Source organism: Biomphalaria glabrata, chromosome 11, assembly GCF_947242115.1.
Source record: "Biomphalaria glabrata chromosome 11, xgBioGlab47.1, whole genome shotgun sequence".
In the NCBI taxonomy this organism is placed as follows: Eukaryota; Metazoa; Mollusca; class Gastropoda; family Planorbidae; genus Biomphalaria; species Biomphalaria glabrata.
In genome coordinates this window covers 7,210,987-7,224,422 of record NC_074721.1, presented here as the reverse complement: position 1 = coordinate 7,224,422, position 13,436 = coordinate 7,210,987, and the positions used below count along the sequence as shown (strand labels likewise).

The 13,436-nt window shown below is 38.5% G+C and overlaps 1 protein-coding gene across 1 annotated transcript in view; it reads left to right on the top strand.

The window, feature by feature from the left end:
* LOC106073120 (uncharacterized) overlaps positions 1–13,436 on the top strand; it is a 43,832-nt gene that overhangs the window by 6,442 nt on the left and 23,954 nt on the right. Inside the window, exons 2-6 of the mRNA XM_056003919.1 lie at positions 1,426–1,548; positions 3,631–3,905; positions 4,758–4,923; positions 7,287–7,469; positions 8,145–11,909. Of these exons, the coding sequence (XP_055859894.1) occupies positions 1,494–1,548; positions 3,631–3,905; positions 4,758–4,923; positions 7,287–7,469; positions 8,145–11,909 (4,444 nt within the window). The 5' untranslated portion in view covers positions 1,426–1,493. The remainder of the gene's footprint in view (positions 1–1,425; positions 1,549–3,630; positions 3,906–4,757; positions 4,924–7,286; positions 7,470–8,144; positions 11,910–13,436) is intronic.

Sequence of the window (13,436 nt, the reverse complement as noted above, 5' to 3'; positions counted from 1 at the left end):
CGAGAATTTTGGGTTTCCCAGACCTGTCGAGACGGAGATTATCAAATCTTGGGCAGTCTAACAGAATATGAGGCACGGTTTCCTCTTCTTCCCCGCAGCGGGGGCACCGTGAATCGAAATTTGGCCATAGCCGTGAGAAATATTTATGTGATAACATATTATGCTTTTATATAATCTAGAAGGTTTCTATAGGGTCCTCCAGCATCCTCAAAAAGATACAAATTATCACACCGCTTTAGTTATTTTTTTTGTTTTAAAAAGAATAAATAACTGGACAAAAGGTAGACATCACCTTCATTAACTCAATTAAAGACATTAATCAGAAGAAAAAAAAATCCAACTTAGATCTAGGTCGCTTCCTCTGCTAAGTATAACTCCTAAGCCATATGATTTATTGAAACATTTCAACTACATCTGAATTGTTCGCTCCTTTTCCTCCTGTGTGACACTAACTTATCTTATATGATACAGACGTTGCTTCAAAAAAAAGAAGATGATTACGTCCTACGCGTCATGCATTCAGTCATGCATATTAACCAATGACTTAAATTCTGCCAAATCACTGATTTTCCTGGCTAGCTCAGGCAACCCATTCCTTGCTCTAATAGCACTAGGGAAGAAGGAGTATTTGTACAAATTTGTCCAAGCATATGGGATGAGGAATGTGCATTTATCTTTGTGTCTTTCTGAGTATTTTATTAAATTTTATTTTTATATTTGAAGATTATGGTTCAGTGTTTTATGTAAAATTGCTACTTTACTTTTGAGTCTTTTGTCTTGAAGACTTTCTAAATTTAGTGATTTTTCTCTAGTCAAATGTGAATATTCGTTTGTTATGAATCTCACTGCTCTATTTTGTGTCTGTTCCAGTTTCTTAATGTTTTCTTGAGTTGAGGGTTCCCAAACATAAGATGCATATTCTATTATTGGCCTAACCAAGGTTAAATAACATTTTAGTTTTATGTTTTCTATCCTGTGTTGTCCACCTTTGAAAGACTATGTCCCACGTTCTGTCCTCCTAAGTAAGACTTTGCCCTCTTTTTGGTCCTCCTTTGTATGACTGCTCTCTTTTCTCTGTAAGCCTTTGTCTTGCTTGCAGTCCACCTTTGTAATACCCAATGTCCCAATTTCTGTCCTATGTAAGAATTGGTCCTCTTTTTGTTTCCTTTTTTTTTTGTAAGACTTTATCTTCCTTGTTGTCCTCCTTTCTAAGACTATGTCACACTTTCTGTCCTCCTATGTAAGACTTTTTTCTTCTTTCTGTACTACATTGGTCTTGCAGATATCTGCCAAATCTGGTAACCTTATTTATTTTAGCTTTTTTATTTTTCTCTTCTCGTTTGAGTGATAATATTATTTTTTTTTTAAATTAAATCATAAACATGTGTGTACGTTTGTTTAAGTTTATGATGCCTCTAATTTCAGATTGAAATGCATCTTTAGTGGACTATGTTTGCGACTGGTCTCATCTGCTACAACACTTCTTAAATGATATGAACCTATTGGTGATAAGACTAACTTTAGGCCTAGCAAGCATTTTAGTTGCAGGTCCAAGTATCAATTATCCTTATTATTTGTTTAATCATTAAAACATAATTCAATCATTAATTAACATATTTTTCTTAAACATATTCTGAAACTGGCAACATTTTTGTTTTCTGTATGAAGTTATGAACTGCTAAACTGCAGGTTAATGATTATTACTTATGTAATAAGGAAGCCTCATAGACATAAATAAATATAGACTGCCTGATAAAAGAGTTTTATGAAACGAAAATTTGTGACTTGCAATTTTGTGTACTTTATTATACAGTAGTGTAGTTTTGTTTAGTCTCTAAGACTGAAGATCATGCAACTTTTCAGAATTCGGAAATCCGACATAAATCATCATCATCATCATCATCAAACTCTATTAGAGTGAGGGCTTGAGAGGCTCAAATCCTCTCTTGCAAAAGCCCTGGGCAGAAACCCTGCTGTCTTGCGTAGTGCATAAATGTCGCCATACAGGTCGAGAATTTTGGGTTTCCCAGACCTGTCGAGACGGAGATCAGCAAGTCTGGGGCAGTCAAACATAATATGAGGCACGGCTTCCTCCTCTTTCCCGCAGCGGGGGCACCGTGAATCAAAATTTGGCCATAGCCGCGAGAAATATGAGCCAACAGGACAGTGGCCTGTCCTGCACTGCGCTATAATAGCTTTCTCAGGCCTGGACAGCCTCCACCACGGGAAAGTGCGGTCAGGGCGCCTCATGCGCTCCCAGACTCCACGGGCTTTTTGGGACTTGTCCCAGCACTCAAACCACTTTTCCATTTCTGTTTTTTGTATTATAGCCAAGGCTTGATGAAAGCTTACAGCCTGATCAGTGGGTGGAATTTGCCCACACTGGTGGGCCAAAGAGTCTGCAAGTGTGTTGCCAGTCACACCTATGTGACTCGGTACCCACTGCATTATTACAGGGGTGCCATAGCGTTGTTTAATGTTATGTGAAGCCATGATGACAGTGTTGATATTGGGGGAGGGGGCATGGTCCGGGGCTTTGCAAAGCCTGTAGTACAGATTTTGAGTCAGTGACCACAACAATCTGTGTTGCCCTCAAATGTCCCTCGCCGAGTTGAGAGTCAATGACTTTTAAGGCTTTACAGACTGCAATGGTCTCCGCATCAAAACTGCAAACACTACCACATGGTCCAAAAATTTTGACTGTGTAGGAGCCAAGAAAGTCTATGTAGGCTTCATAGCCTGCTCTTCCAGAATCTATTGATGCCGACCCATCAGTGTATGCAAAAATAGCACTGGGCTTGAAGGTATTAATGGTCCCCAGAGCTAGGATTTGAAGGTCGTTAGATGAACGGCTTTGCTTAGTGGCATTAGGGTCTACTAATTTCAAGCGTATGTCTGGGGTCGTTGGGCGACACCAAGGGGGGAGGGGATGAAAGCGTTGAATGTTTTGTCGGTTGGTGGAGAGGCCAGCTTCATCAGATAGTCTAGTGGCATGATGCATAAAAGACTGCATCTGGATACGTCTTCTGCATCTCCAACCATCCACTAGTTTTCTAGCTGGGAGGTATTCATCCAGCCGAGATAAATAGATATACTTGTTTTCAAGTTACATGAAGTTATTTCCTTTTCCCAGTCTATATTTATTTATGTCTATGGGAAGCCTATAACAGTGGTCTCTTTTTTTGATCAGCTGAAAATAATATTTAGAAGCCTGTGAAATATTGGATTTGCCCAATTTCTCTGGAATTTACACTTTCAAAATATGGTATATTTATTAAATAAAAAATAAATTCTCAACTGAAATGAGAGGTTCAGAATTCCGTATGGTGGGATCAAATTGAAATGACTAGTAGATAAGCATTTATACATTTCTAAAACTATAGCTCAATTTTTTTTATTTAATGAAATTCAATTTTAAGTCCTTGACATTGTTTAGTTTATCGTAAAACTCTCCAGAAAATGGAACAAAGTTTGGTAACTCAGGAGGAAAGGTGAGAATTACGTCTGCACCTCTTGAACTAGCAAAGCGTCTTAGAATCTACGGGAAGTAAAGTACAATGTATGAAAATATTGAAATGAATTCGCTTATTTAACATTTAAATGTTACAAATTATCGCATCACTTCCACAGACTGTCTCAAGCATAACGAAGGTTCGAAGTCGAATCCTATTCACGGTGACTTTCTGTGCTATGAGTCGACAAGGGCGGATGTTGTATTTCTTTTGGATGGCTCGCAATGCATTGGCGAAGATAATTGGGAGTTGATGCTTCACTTCGCGGCCGACATCGCAGAAGATCTCAGCTACGCCCATGTCGATGTCCGATTCGCTATTGTATTCTTTGAAAGGCGGCAACCCTACAAATATGACTTTAAAGAGTTTCGAGACGTCACGTCTGTCATTAGGGTAAGGTCAAGGTCAAGCCGTAGGAAAAAGAAAGACAGTTTTCGGCGTTGGCCAAAAAAAATATTTAAAAGGCGGTATCATTTTTTTGTTATTATTTATCGCCAATACAGTAGGTCCAATTGCTGAGACGTGATATAGAGCCTTGAGGGGCCATGTTTCTGTAGGTGTGTAGATGTGTGTAGCTTTGTGTTGATTTGTCTGGATGTGTAGATATGTGCACAAAACTGTGCAGATGTGTCTAGTTGTGTAAATATGTCCACTTCTGTGAAGATATGTGTGTCTTGCTTGGCATAGATTTGTGAACGTGTGCAGATGTGTACTGTTGTGTGTGCGTATTTTTGTCTAGGTCTGTAGATGTGTGGACGTAGGTTTGAGTAGGTATGTGTAAATATGTGTAGGTGTGTCAAGATGTGTAGGTGTGCCAAGATGTGTAGGTGTGCCAAGATGTGTAGGTATGTGTAAATATGTGTAGGTGTGTAAAGATGTGTAGGTGTGTAAAGATGTGTAGGTGTGTGAAGATGTGTCAAGATGTGTAGGTGTGTCAAGATGTGTAGGTATGTGTAAATATGTGTCGGTGTACCAAGATGTGTACGTGTGTCAAGATTTGTAGGTATGTGTAAATATGTGTAGGTGTGTCAAGATGTGTAGGTATGTGTAAATATGTGTAGGTGTGCCAAGATGTGTAGGTGTGTCAAGATGTGTTGTTATGTGTAAATATGTGTAGGTGTGTCAAGATGTGTAGGTGTGTGAAGATGTTTAGGTGCGTCTAGATGTGTAAGTGTGTCAAGATGTGTAGGTGTGTCAAGATGTGTGATGGAATTCAGTCTAATAGTTCTTTTTCCTCATCTCCAGACTATCATGAGGCTACCCTACGCCGCCTCACGGGGAAGCTTCTTGCACAGGGCTTTACGTATGATTAATGACCAGGACATGTTCGGTGATGAGGCCGGGTCTAGACACGATGCCGAGAAAGTTGTGATAGTTATGACAGACGGACGATGGAAGAACGAGAGACAAAGTACTCTTATTTTCTTCCTTTTTTTACAACTCCTCTTCTCAGCTTGCAAATTCTTGTTTGGAAAAAACAAAGTTTGAAAGCAAGAAACATTCACGAGTGCAATAACTAAACAGACTCTCAGGAAATAGTCTTCTAAGTCAGTCTGGATCTTGAATCAGCACAATTAGAAAATAGCAATTTTAAACAAATCTTTTATAAAGGAAATAGCCGCACAATATAGGTCGATACTGCTAGACTGATCTCCTTTTTCTATATTAAATAAAATTCATTAATTGTCACTAAATTATTAACTTAACGATTAATGCTTATAATTATTTCATATATTTTCTTCGACAATGAACAATTGCACAAAGTTTCAACTTGATCCAAGAATGGAAAGTGGAAGAATGAACGTGTTGAAGATCGACAGACAGAGTGAGTTGATATTAAAAAACGAACGCCTCTATGATTTGAACTTGAGACCTTCAGCTCATCAGCAGTTATTTTTTCATTCTTCACATCTATTAGAACTGTTACTCAACTCCACCATAAATAAGATTGTGTTATAAGACATGAGGTCAATGGAGTCCGACGTCAGCCTATCTATGTGCTCTGATAGCTCCCAATCAGCTAAGATCATGTATCTATAAGACAGCAGTTGTGTAAGTTTTGGAGTTATCTCTCCTAGATGAAGTGCTCTTACCAGCTAACTTACTTCATCTATCAAGGTTTAGAGTTACAGCACCCCATACTTTTTGCAATCATTTTCCTGTTTTTTGTTGTTGTTTTTTTTTGAGGTTTCAAGTGAATATCCTAACTACAGACTGCAATGCAGTTGGTCCGCGGCTATTTGATATTCACAGCTAGCCCTTGCGTCTAAGTGTCCTTCCCCGATCCGCCATCTGGGGATGCGCTTGGTAGAAGATGATAACTCCCTTAAGAGTTAAGAGCCATTAGCTCTTCTTATCCACTACATCTAGCATTCTCCTTTATATTCAATTTTATTTTACTTTTAGTAAGGGAAAAGAGGGTCTGGTGGCTGAGCGTTAAAGAGCTTGGCATCCGAACCGAGAGGTCCGTGGTTCGAATCTAGGTGAACACTGGGAATTTTAATTTCAGGATTGTAAGGTCGCCCTGAGTCCACCCAACTCTAGTTTAGACTTTAGTTGGGGAAAGTAAAGGCGGTTGGTCGTTGTGCTGGCCACATGACACCCTGCTCGTTCGACACTCATATGTTGACGCGTCACAGTTATAGTCTTAGCTGCAGCTTTGTGTGAACTTCTAGCTGATGACAACAATTACCCAAGTCTTGATTTGCCTTAGACCAGTGTTTCCTATGCCTTAGACCAGTGTTTCCTATGCCTTAGACCAGTGTTTCCTATGCCTTAGACCAGTGTTTCCTATGCCTTAGACCAGTGTTTCCTATGCCTTAGACCAGTGTTTCCTATGCCTTAGACCAGTGTTTCCTATGCCTTAGACCAGTGTTTCCTATGCCTTAGACCAGTGTTTCCTATGCCTTAGACCAGTATTTCCTATGCCTTAGACCAGTGTTTCCTATGCCTTAGACCAGTGTTTCCTATGCCTTAGACCAGTGTTTCCTATGCCTTAGACCAGTGTTTCCTAAATTTTTCCCTTAACGGAACACTTTGCACATTCTGGGTATATAACGGAACACTCTGCTTATTTTTTTATTAGAGATATTAATTCACCTGGCCCACTAGTTAATTATTCCAGTAGTTCATGGAATATCTATTCAGGCCTCGTGTAACACTAGGGTTCTGTGGAACACATTTCGGGAAACACTGCCTTAGAAGACACTGGTCATACAAAGTGCACAGAATCTTTTCTCAGATTTCCATCGTCGGATGTAAGTGTTAAGAGTCGCCTGAAGCGCTACGATTATGCGGTGTTGACTAGTCTAAGATTCTACTTGCAGTAAAATGTTCTAAATCCACTTTGGCTTGAGAATAATGGACATAGCATACACATAGTAGGCCTCCTTTAGTCGTAGAACGAATATGGTTCATCTCAACAATTTTTCATGTGACTGTGGAGCCCTATTTTGGAGAGACACTCCCGTCCACAAATATCGCAGGTTAAGGTGGCTTTCGCTTTGGTGATAGAGGAGCAGGCCATTTTTCATATGGCACGCTTTTCTTCAAGAGCTGAGGCCCATGTTTTTTCTTTCACTGTCCATAGCTTTCTTGGTCAGTATCAATGGTCACTGTTTTGAGGTCCCGTTTTATTACATCCAGGTAACGGAAGTCTGGGCGACCAATTTTACTTGAGCCAGACGCATACACATTATCCTGACGCATAAAAGATTTATTTAAAATTAAGATTTGCATGGTCTATTAACGAATTTTTTTTCCGACAAATTTCAGCTTTATTTGAGGCAGAAGAGCTGAAGAGACACGACGTAATTTTTGTGTCTGTCGCTGTGGGACACCATCCAGAAATGAACGAGCTGAAATGCCTGGCATCTTGTCCTCGCTATGTCTTCAACGTAGACTGCTTTGACCTGCTCCTGGTCTTCAAAATTGACTTAATGAGAATCACTTGCAAAGGTGAAATAGCGAACATTCAATGCCAAGTGATATTAATCTATAATACAAACATGTAAAATAATGACATCAACCCTAATAAATGGATTAAAACTTTAAAGAAAAAGAGATATTGATTTTGTAATATTGATTTTGTGACATTGATTACGTGATATCAGTTTTGGGATATTGGTTTTGTTGAATAGTTATGGGAATTTAGTTCTTTAGGTCTCTAAAACAAAAGCAATATAGTAAATCCGATTTCACAAACTCACGTTTCATGCTTAAAAAATTTAAGATGTGCTGTGAAATGACGATTTATATATATATATATATATATATCCACCTATTTTACATACTTAATATAGAACATAAAAGGAAAAATCTGAAAATTACAAAAGTGGAATACGGGTGGTGGCACAATGACTAGTGTACTTTTTTGCATTTTGTAGAATATTTACACGTTTGAAAACAAGCTATAGATTACCTAGCAGTTCGTGTATATTGGCCAATCCCTCCATTCTGTTATCTCTGTTACAACCTAACGAATGAGCCGCAGTGGCCGCCCACGACTATGTAATCTTTCTTCATTTACTAGTTTTTATTGTCGTCTATTTTGTGACAAAGCATGATAATGTGCCTCTTATTTGAAGACATTTATTCTTATTATAATTTCACCTTTACTTAATCTCTTTACAGACGTTCCGATCACTAGTGATCTAGTTTCCAGGGCTGTTCCTACTGAGTCTAGTGGACCAATCTATGTGAGTACTTCACAACATGAGGTTTTCACATCAGTACATGAAGTCAGCCAGGACTTCAGCACAGAGTCCAATACAGAACATATTCAGTCCCATTCTTTCAGAACTGATCTTACAATCGCCTCTTCACATGCAGTAGTCACTACCACTCAAATAGCATTGCAAACCTTAAACACTAGACAGTTATTTGAATCAAGTACAGAACCTTTAATACAATTTTCGAAAGAACCGTCTTTAAGCACAGAACCTCTTAGAAAATTTAGCACGATTCCACATTTAACCACTGCTTTGGAATCTACTGAATCGCCACAAAATTTAACTACCAAACCAGCTTTGAAGCCTACCAAAATACCAGACTTAACAACTGAACCTGCAATAGAATCTACAAAAATACCAACTTTAACATCTGAATCACCTCGAAATTCAACCAAAGCACTTGATCTAACATTAGAACCTTCTATTGAATCTACCAAAATACTGGACGTAACAACAAAGCCTGCTATTGAATTTACCAAAATACAAGATTTAACCACAGAACCTTCTCTACAGTCTACAAAATTTAAAGATTTAACCACAAAACCTTCTCTACAGTCTACACAATTTAAAGATTTAATCACAGAACCTGCTATACATTCTACCAAAATACAGGATTTAACATCAGAATCTGCTGAATACTCTACTATATTACCAGATGTAACCACTAAACATGCTATAGAATCTTCCAAAATACTCGTATTAACCTCTGAGCCTGTGAAAAATACTTCTACATTATCAGATACAATCACTGAACCACCTATAGAATCTACACAATTTCAAGAGTCCACCTCTGAACCTCCAACAAAACCTTCTAAATTACCAGATTTAACATCTGAAACTGCTTTAGAATCTACCAAAATACCAAATTTAACCTCTGAACCTGCTAGAACATCTACTAAATTACCAGATTTAACAACTGTAACGCCCAAAATAATAGATCTAACCACAGAACATGCCATAGAATCTACAAAATTACATAATGTTATCACAAAACCTGCTATAGAATCTACCAAAATCCTGGCTTTAACTACAGAACATTCTATAGAATCTACCAGAAAACTAAGCTTCACCACGGAACCTGCATTGGACTCGACTAAAAGCCCAGATTCTACAACTGAATCTGCTTTGGACTCAACCAAAAGCCCAGATTTTACAACTGAACCTGCTATCGAATCTACCAAATTAACAGATATAACAACTGAACTTTCCATAGAATCTACAAATGTAACCACAAAACATGTTATAGAATCTACAAAATTGCCGGCCATAGAATCTAGTAAATTACCAGATGTAACCAGTGAACCTACTATAGAATCATCAATTACCAATATAACAACAAACATTTTCATGGAATCTAAATCACTTGCTATGAACTCTAAAAGTAGTCTAGAATTGTTATCATCGGATGAAAGCATCATACCAAGTACAGACTCCACTTCAACATTAGATGTAAACACTAAGTACTCTGAAGAGACTACTTCAATTGTTGATCCGAAAACTAAACCCTATTTAGAATCGTCAACTGTCATCCTTAGTGGTGCTCTAAGTAAGGAATCTGCACTAACCTTTGACTCAAATACTAAATCTGCAAAAGAAATATCAACATTTTTGGAAAGTACTAAACTTGATATAGAAAGTACTAAACTTGATATAGAAAGTACTACTAGCAAATCAACTTTATTTTATGTTAGTACCGAGACTGATTCGGAATCTTCGTTGCACTTTGATCATAGCAGTAAACATTTTATAGACTTAACACCATCGTCTGATGTAGGTTCTTTATCTGATTTTAAATCTTCATCAACCTCTGACCAGAGCACTGAAATTTCTAAAGGATTTACCCCAACATTTCATGTCATTACAGAATCTGATATGTCATCCTATGTTAGGACTGAATCTTTATTATCATCTGACGTTACTAATGAGTTCAATACAGAATTAACACCGTCTGTGAAAGAAACTATCGGATCACTGCTGAATTCAATCACTGAGTCGACACCGCTATTAGATTTGACCATTGGACCTACAATAGAGTCATTACCACCGCTTCATTTAAGCACTATGCATTTTATGAAGTCTACACAAATGATAGATTTAACTACACAACATGTAAAAGAGTCTACACTAGCACTTGATCTAAGCATCGAACCAGCAACACAATATTCTACACTGATAATTTTAAGCTCTAAACCTTCGGGAGAGTCAACATTATCACTGGATCTAAGCACTAAACCTGCTCTTAAGTCTACACAGTCACTAAATCTAAGCACCGAAACTGCTAACTCTACTCAGACGTTAGATTTAAGCACTGAATCTGGTCTTAAGTCAATACAGTCATTCGATGTAAGCACTAAACCCGTAATGGAGTCTACTCAGTCACTAGATCTAAGCACTGAACCTGTATTTAAGTCTACACAGTCGCTAGATCTAAGCACCGAACCTGCTAAACCTACACAGTCACTAGATCTAAGCACTGAACCTGCTAAACCTACACAGTCGCTAGATCTAAGCACCGAACCTGCTAAACCTACTCAGTCACTAGATCTTAGCACTGAACCTGTACTTAAGTCTATACAGTCGCTAGATCTAAGCACCGAACCTGCTAAACCTACACAGTCGCTAGATCTAAGCACTGAACCTGTATTTAAGTCTACACAGTTGCTAGATCTAAGCACCGAACCTGCTAAACCTACACAGTCGCTAGATCTAAGCACCGAACCTGCTAAACCTACACAGTCACTAGATCTAAGCACAGAACCTGCTAAACCTACACAGTCGCTAGATCTAAGCACCGAACCTGCTAAACCTACTCAGTCACTAGATCTTAGCACTGAACCTGTACTTAAGTCTATACAGTCATTAGATGTAAGCACTGAACCTGCTAAATCTACACAGTCGCTAGATTTAAGCACTGAACCTGTATTTAAGTCTACACAGTCGCTAGATCTAAGCACCGAACCTGCTAAACCTACACAGTCACTAGATCTAAGCACTCAACCTGCTAAATCTACACAGTCGCTAGATTTAAGCACTGAACCTGCTAAATCTACACAGTCACTAGTTCTAAGCACCGAACCTGCTAAACCTACACAGTCGCTAAATTTAAGCACTGAACCTGCTAAATCTACACAGTCGCTAGATTTAAGCACTGAACCTGCTAAACCTACACAGTCGCTAGATTTAAGCACTGAACCTGCTAAATCTACACAGTCGCTAGATCTAAGCATTGAACCTGCTAAATCTACACAGTCGCTAGATTTTAGCACTGAACCTGCTAAATCTACACAGTCGTTAGATCTAAGCATTGAACCTGCTAAATCTACACAGTCGCTAGATCTAAGCACTGAATCTGCATTTAATGCATTTAAGTCTACAGCGTCATTAGATCTTAGCACCGAACCTGTCCTTACGCCTATACAGTCGTTAGATGTAAGCACCGAACCTGTTCTTCAGTCTACACAGTCAATAGATCTAAGCACAGAACCTGTTGTTGATACTACGTCTGAATATTCATACAGGTTTTCGTCTGAACTGTTATCCATTTTTTCTTCGTGGCATTTGCACGACGTCTCCGTGTCACCTTCATTGCTATCCCATGATGACCAGGCGCAGACGACATTACATTTATCTTTGCCATCATCTTTGATTAAGCCAGGTATTTCTCCAGGTAAGTCTAGAGTCTATTATTATCACTGTTTCGAGATGGAGCCTTGTATAAGTTTATGAACTTTTATCAATGGACCCTGTTTGCTATTTGTGCATATATCCTTGTCAATATTTTAACTGCATTTGTATCCCTTCTGTCAGGGGCGGCCCTATCAGTGCGCGGGGCTCTGGGTGTCATATGGGAGCCCTGAGCCATAAGGGTAGAGTATATATACCGTACCAAATCATGCTAACGTATTCGTCCGTCTCTAACGCCGAAAGCCTTATTTTTGTTACATGCATATTACCTTACGTAAATACTTCAATACATACTGTATTGTACTTGTTCTGGATGAAAAATTTTGCCTTTAAGGTTAGTGATGGTATCAAATGATTCAGAAACGATTGTACGAGGAGAAATAAAAAAAACTAGATTGGCTTACTAATCATTTCTGCTAAACCCACTGGAATCGGAAAGTAACAATGAATAACAAAGGAGAAGCAGAACACTTACAATAAAACATTTACCAACTTTAAGAAATCCTAGATTATTGAGAACTGATCTGGTTTTCGAAGCAGACGGTGACAAGGAATCTATCCCGAGGCCCCCCCCTTCAGGCGCTAGTAGTTTCCCCAATTGCCACTACTGCCTGCTACTTCCCACTGTCACAAGTCTCCAATGACTGTGTCTTCTATGTATTACATCTTCGTGATAGAATATAAAAATAGGTCGTTTTGGTAATCAGTCTACAAGCCTGGAACATTAGGGCGTTCTCGGTTTTCACATTTTCGTTGGTTCCATTAAATATAACGTCAAGTGTTATTTTACATTTCACTTTGCCTCAGAAAATCTGCTATAACAGCGACTCTCAAACTGTCTTAAGAATGGGGTATTCTTATTACACAAGAGAACATTTTTACAATACCTCCATTCAAGTCACAACTTCATGGAGGGCGGAACCTGAACAGAGATCTCATATTTTTCTAGAAATTTAGCAGTTGATGTATATCGTTGAGAAAAGAATGACTAGCTCGTTGGTCACCCGCAGCAAACTCTAGTTTGACCGCAATCATTTTTCATGTAAAAAATGAAATAAATTTAAGTTTGCTACAAATTGGAGCTAAATATTAAATATTACAAAATGCAGGTGCCCCCAGATGATGGAAAATTCCCAGCTACGCCCCTGTACACAAACATTCCTTTTGTAACAAGACGGGACGTGGTATAAATTATGTTATATACTGCGTGCTTATGAAGCCTTTATGCGTACGATATACACACCTATAACGAACGTACTAACAAGAACTTCTGTTAATTACGAACTTAGTACATTACAAAATAAATAGTCAAACAAGTTTTTAGAAATATTTACTAAACGAAACCCACACAAGGGGAGCTTACGTTTAAATTCTTGAACCCTGTGACCACGGGTGTCTTGATACGCTACTGCTCTCTGGCCACACTGTCAGGGACATGCCACAAATATTTCAATACAACGTTCGTTTTTGTCAATTCCGCATTGAAAAATAGACCTAGTTCATTCAATGT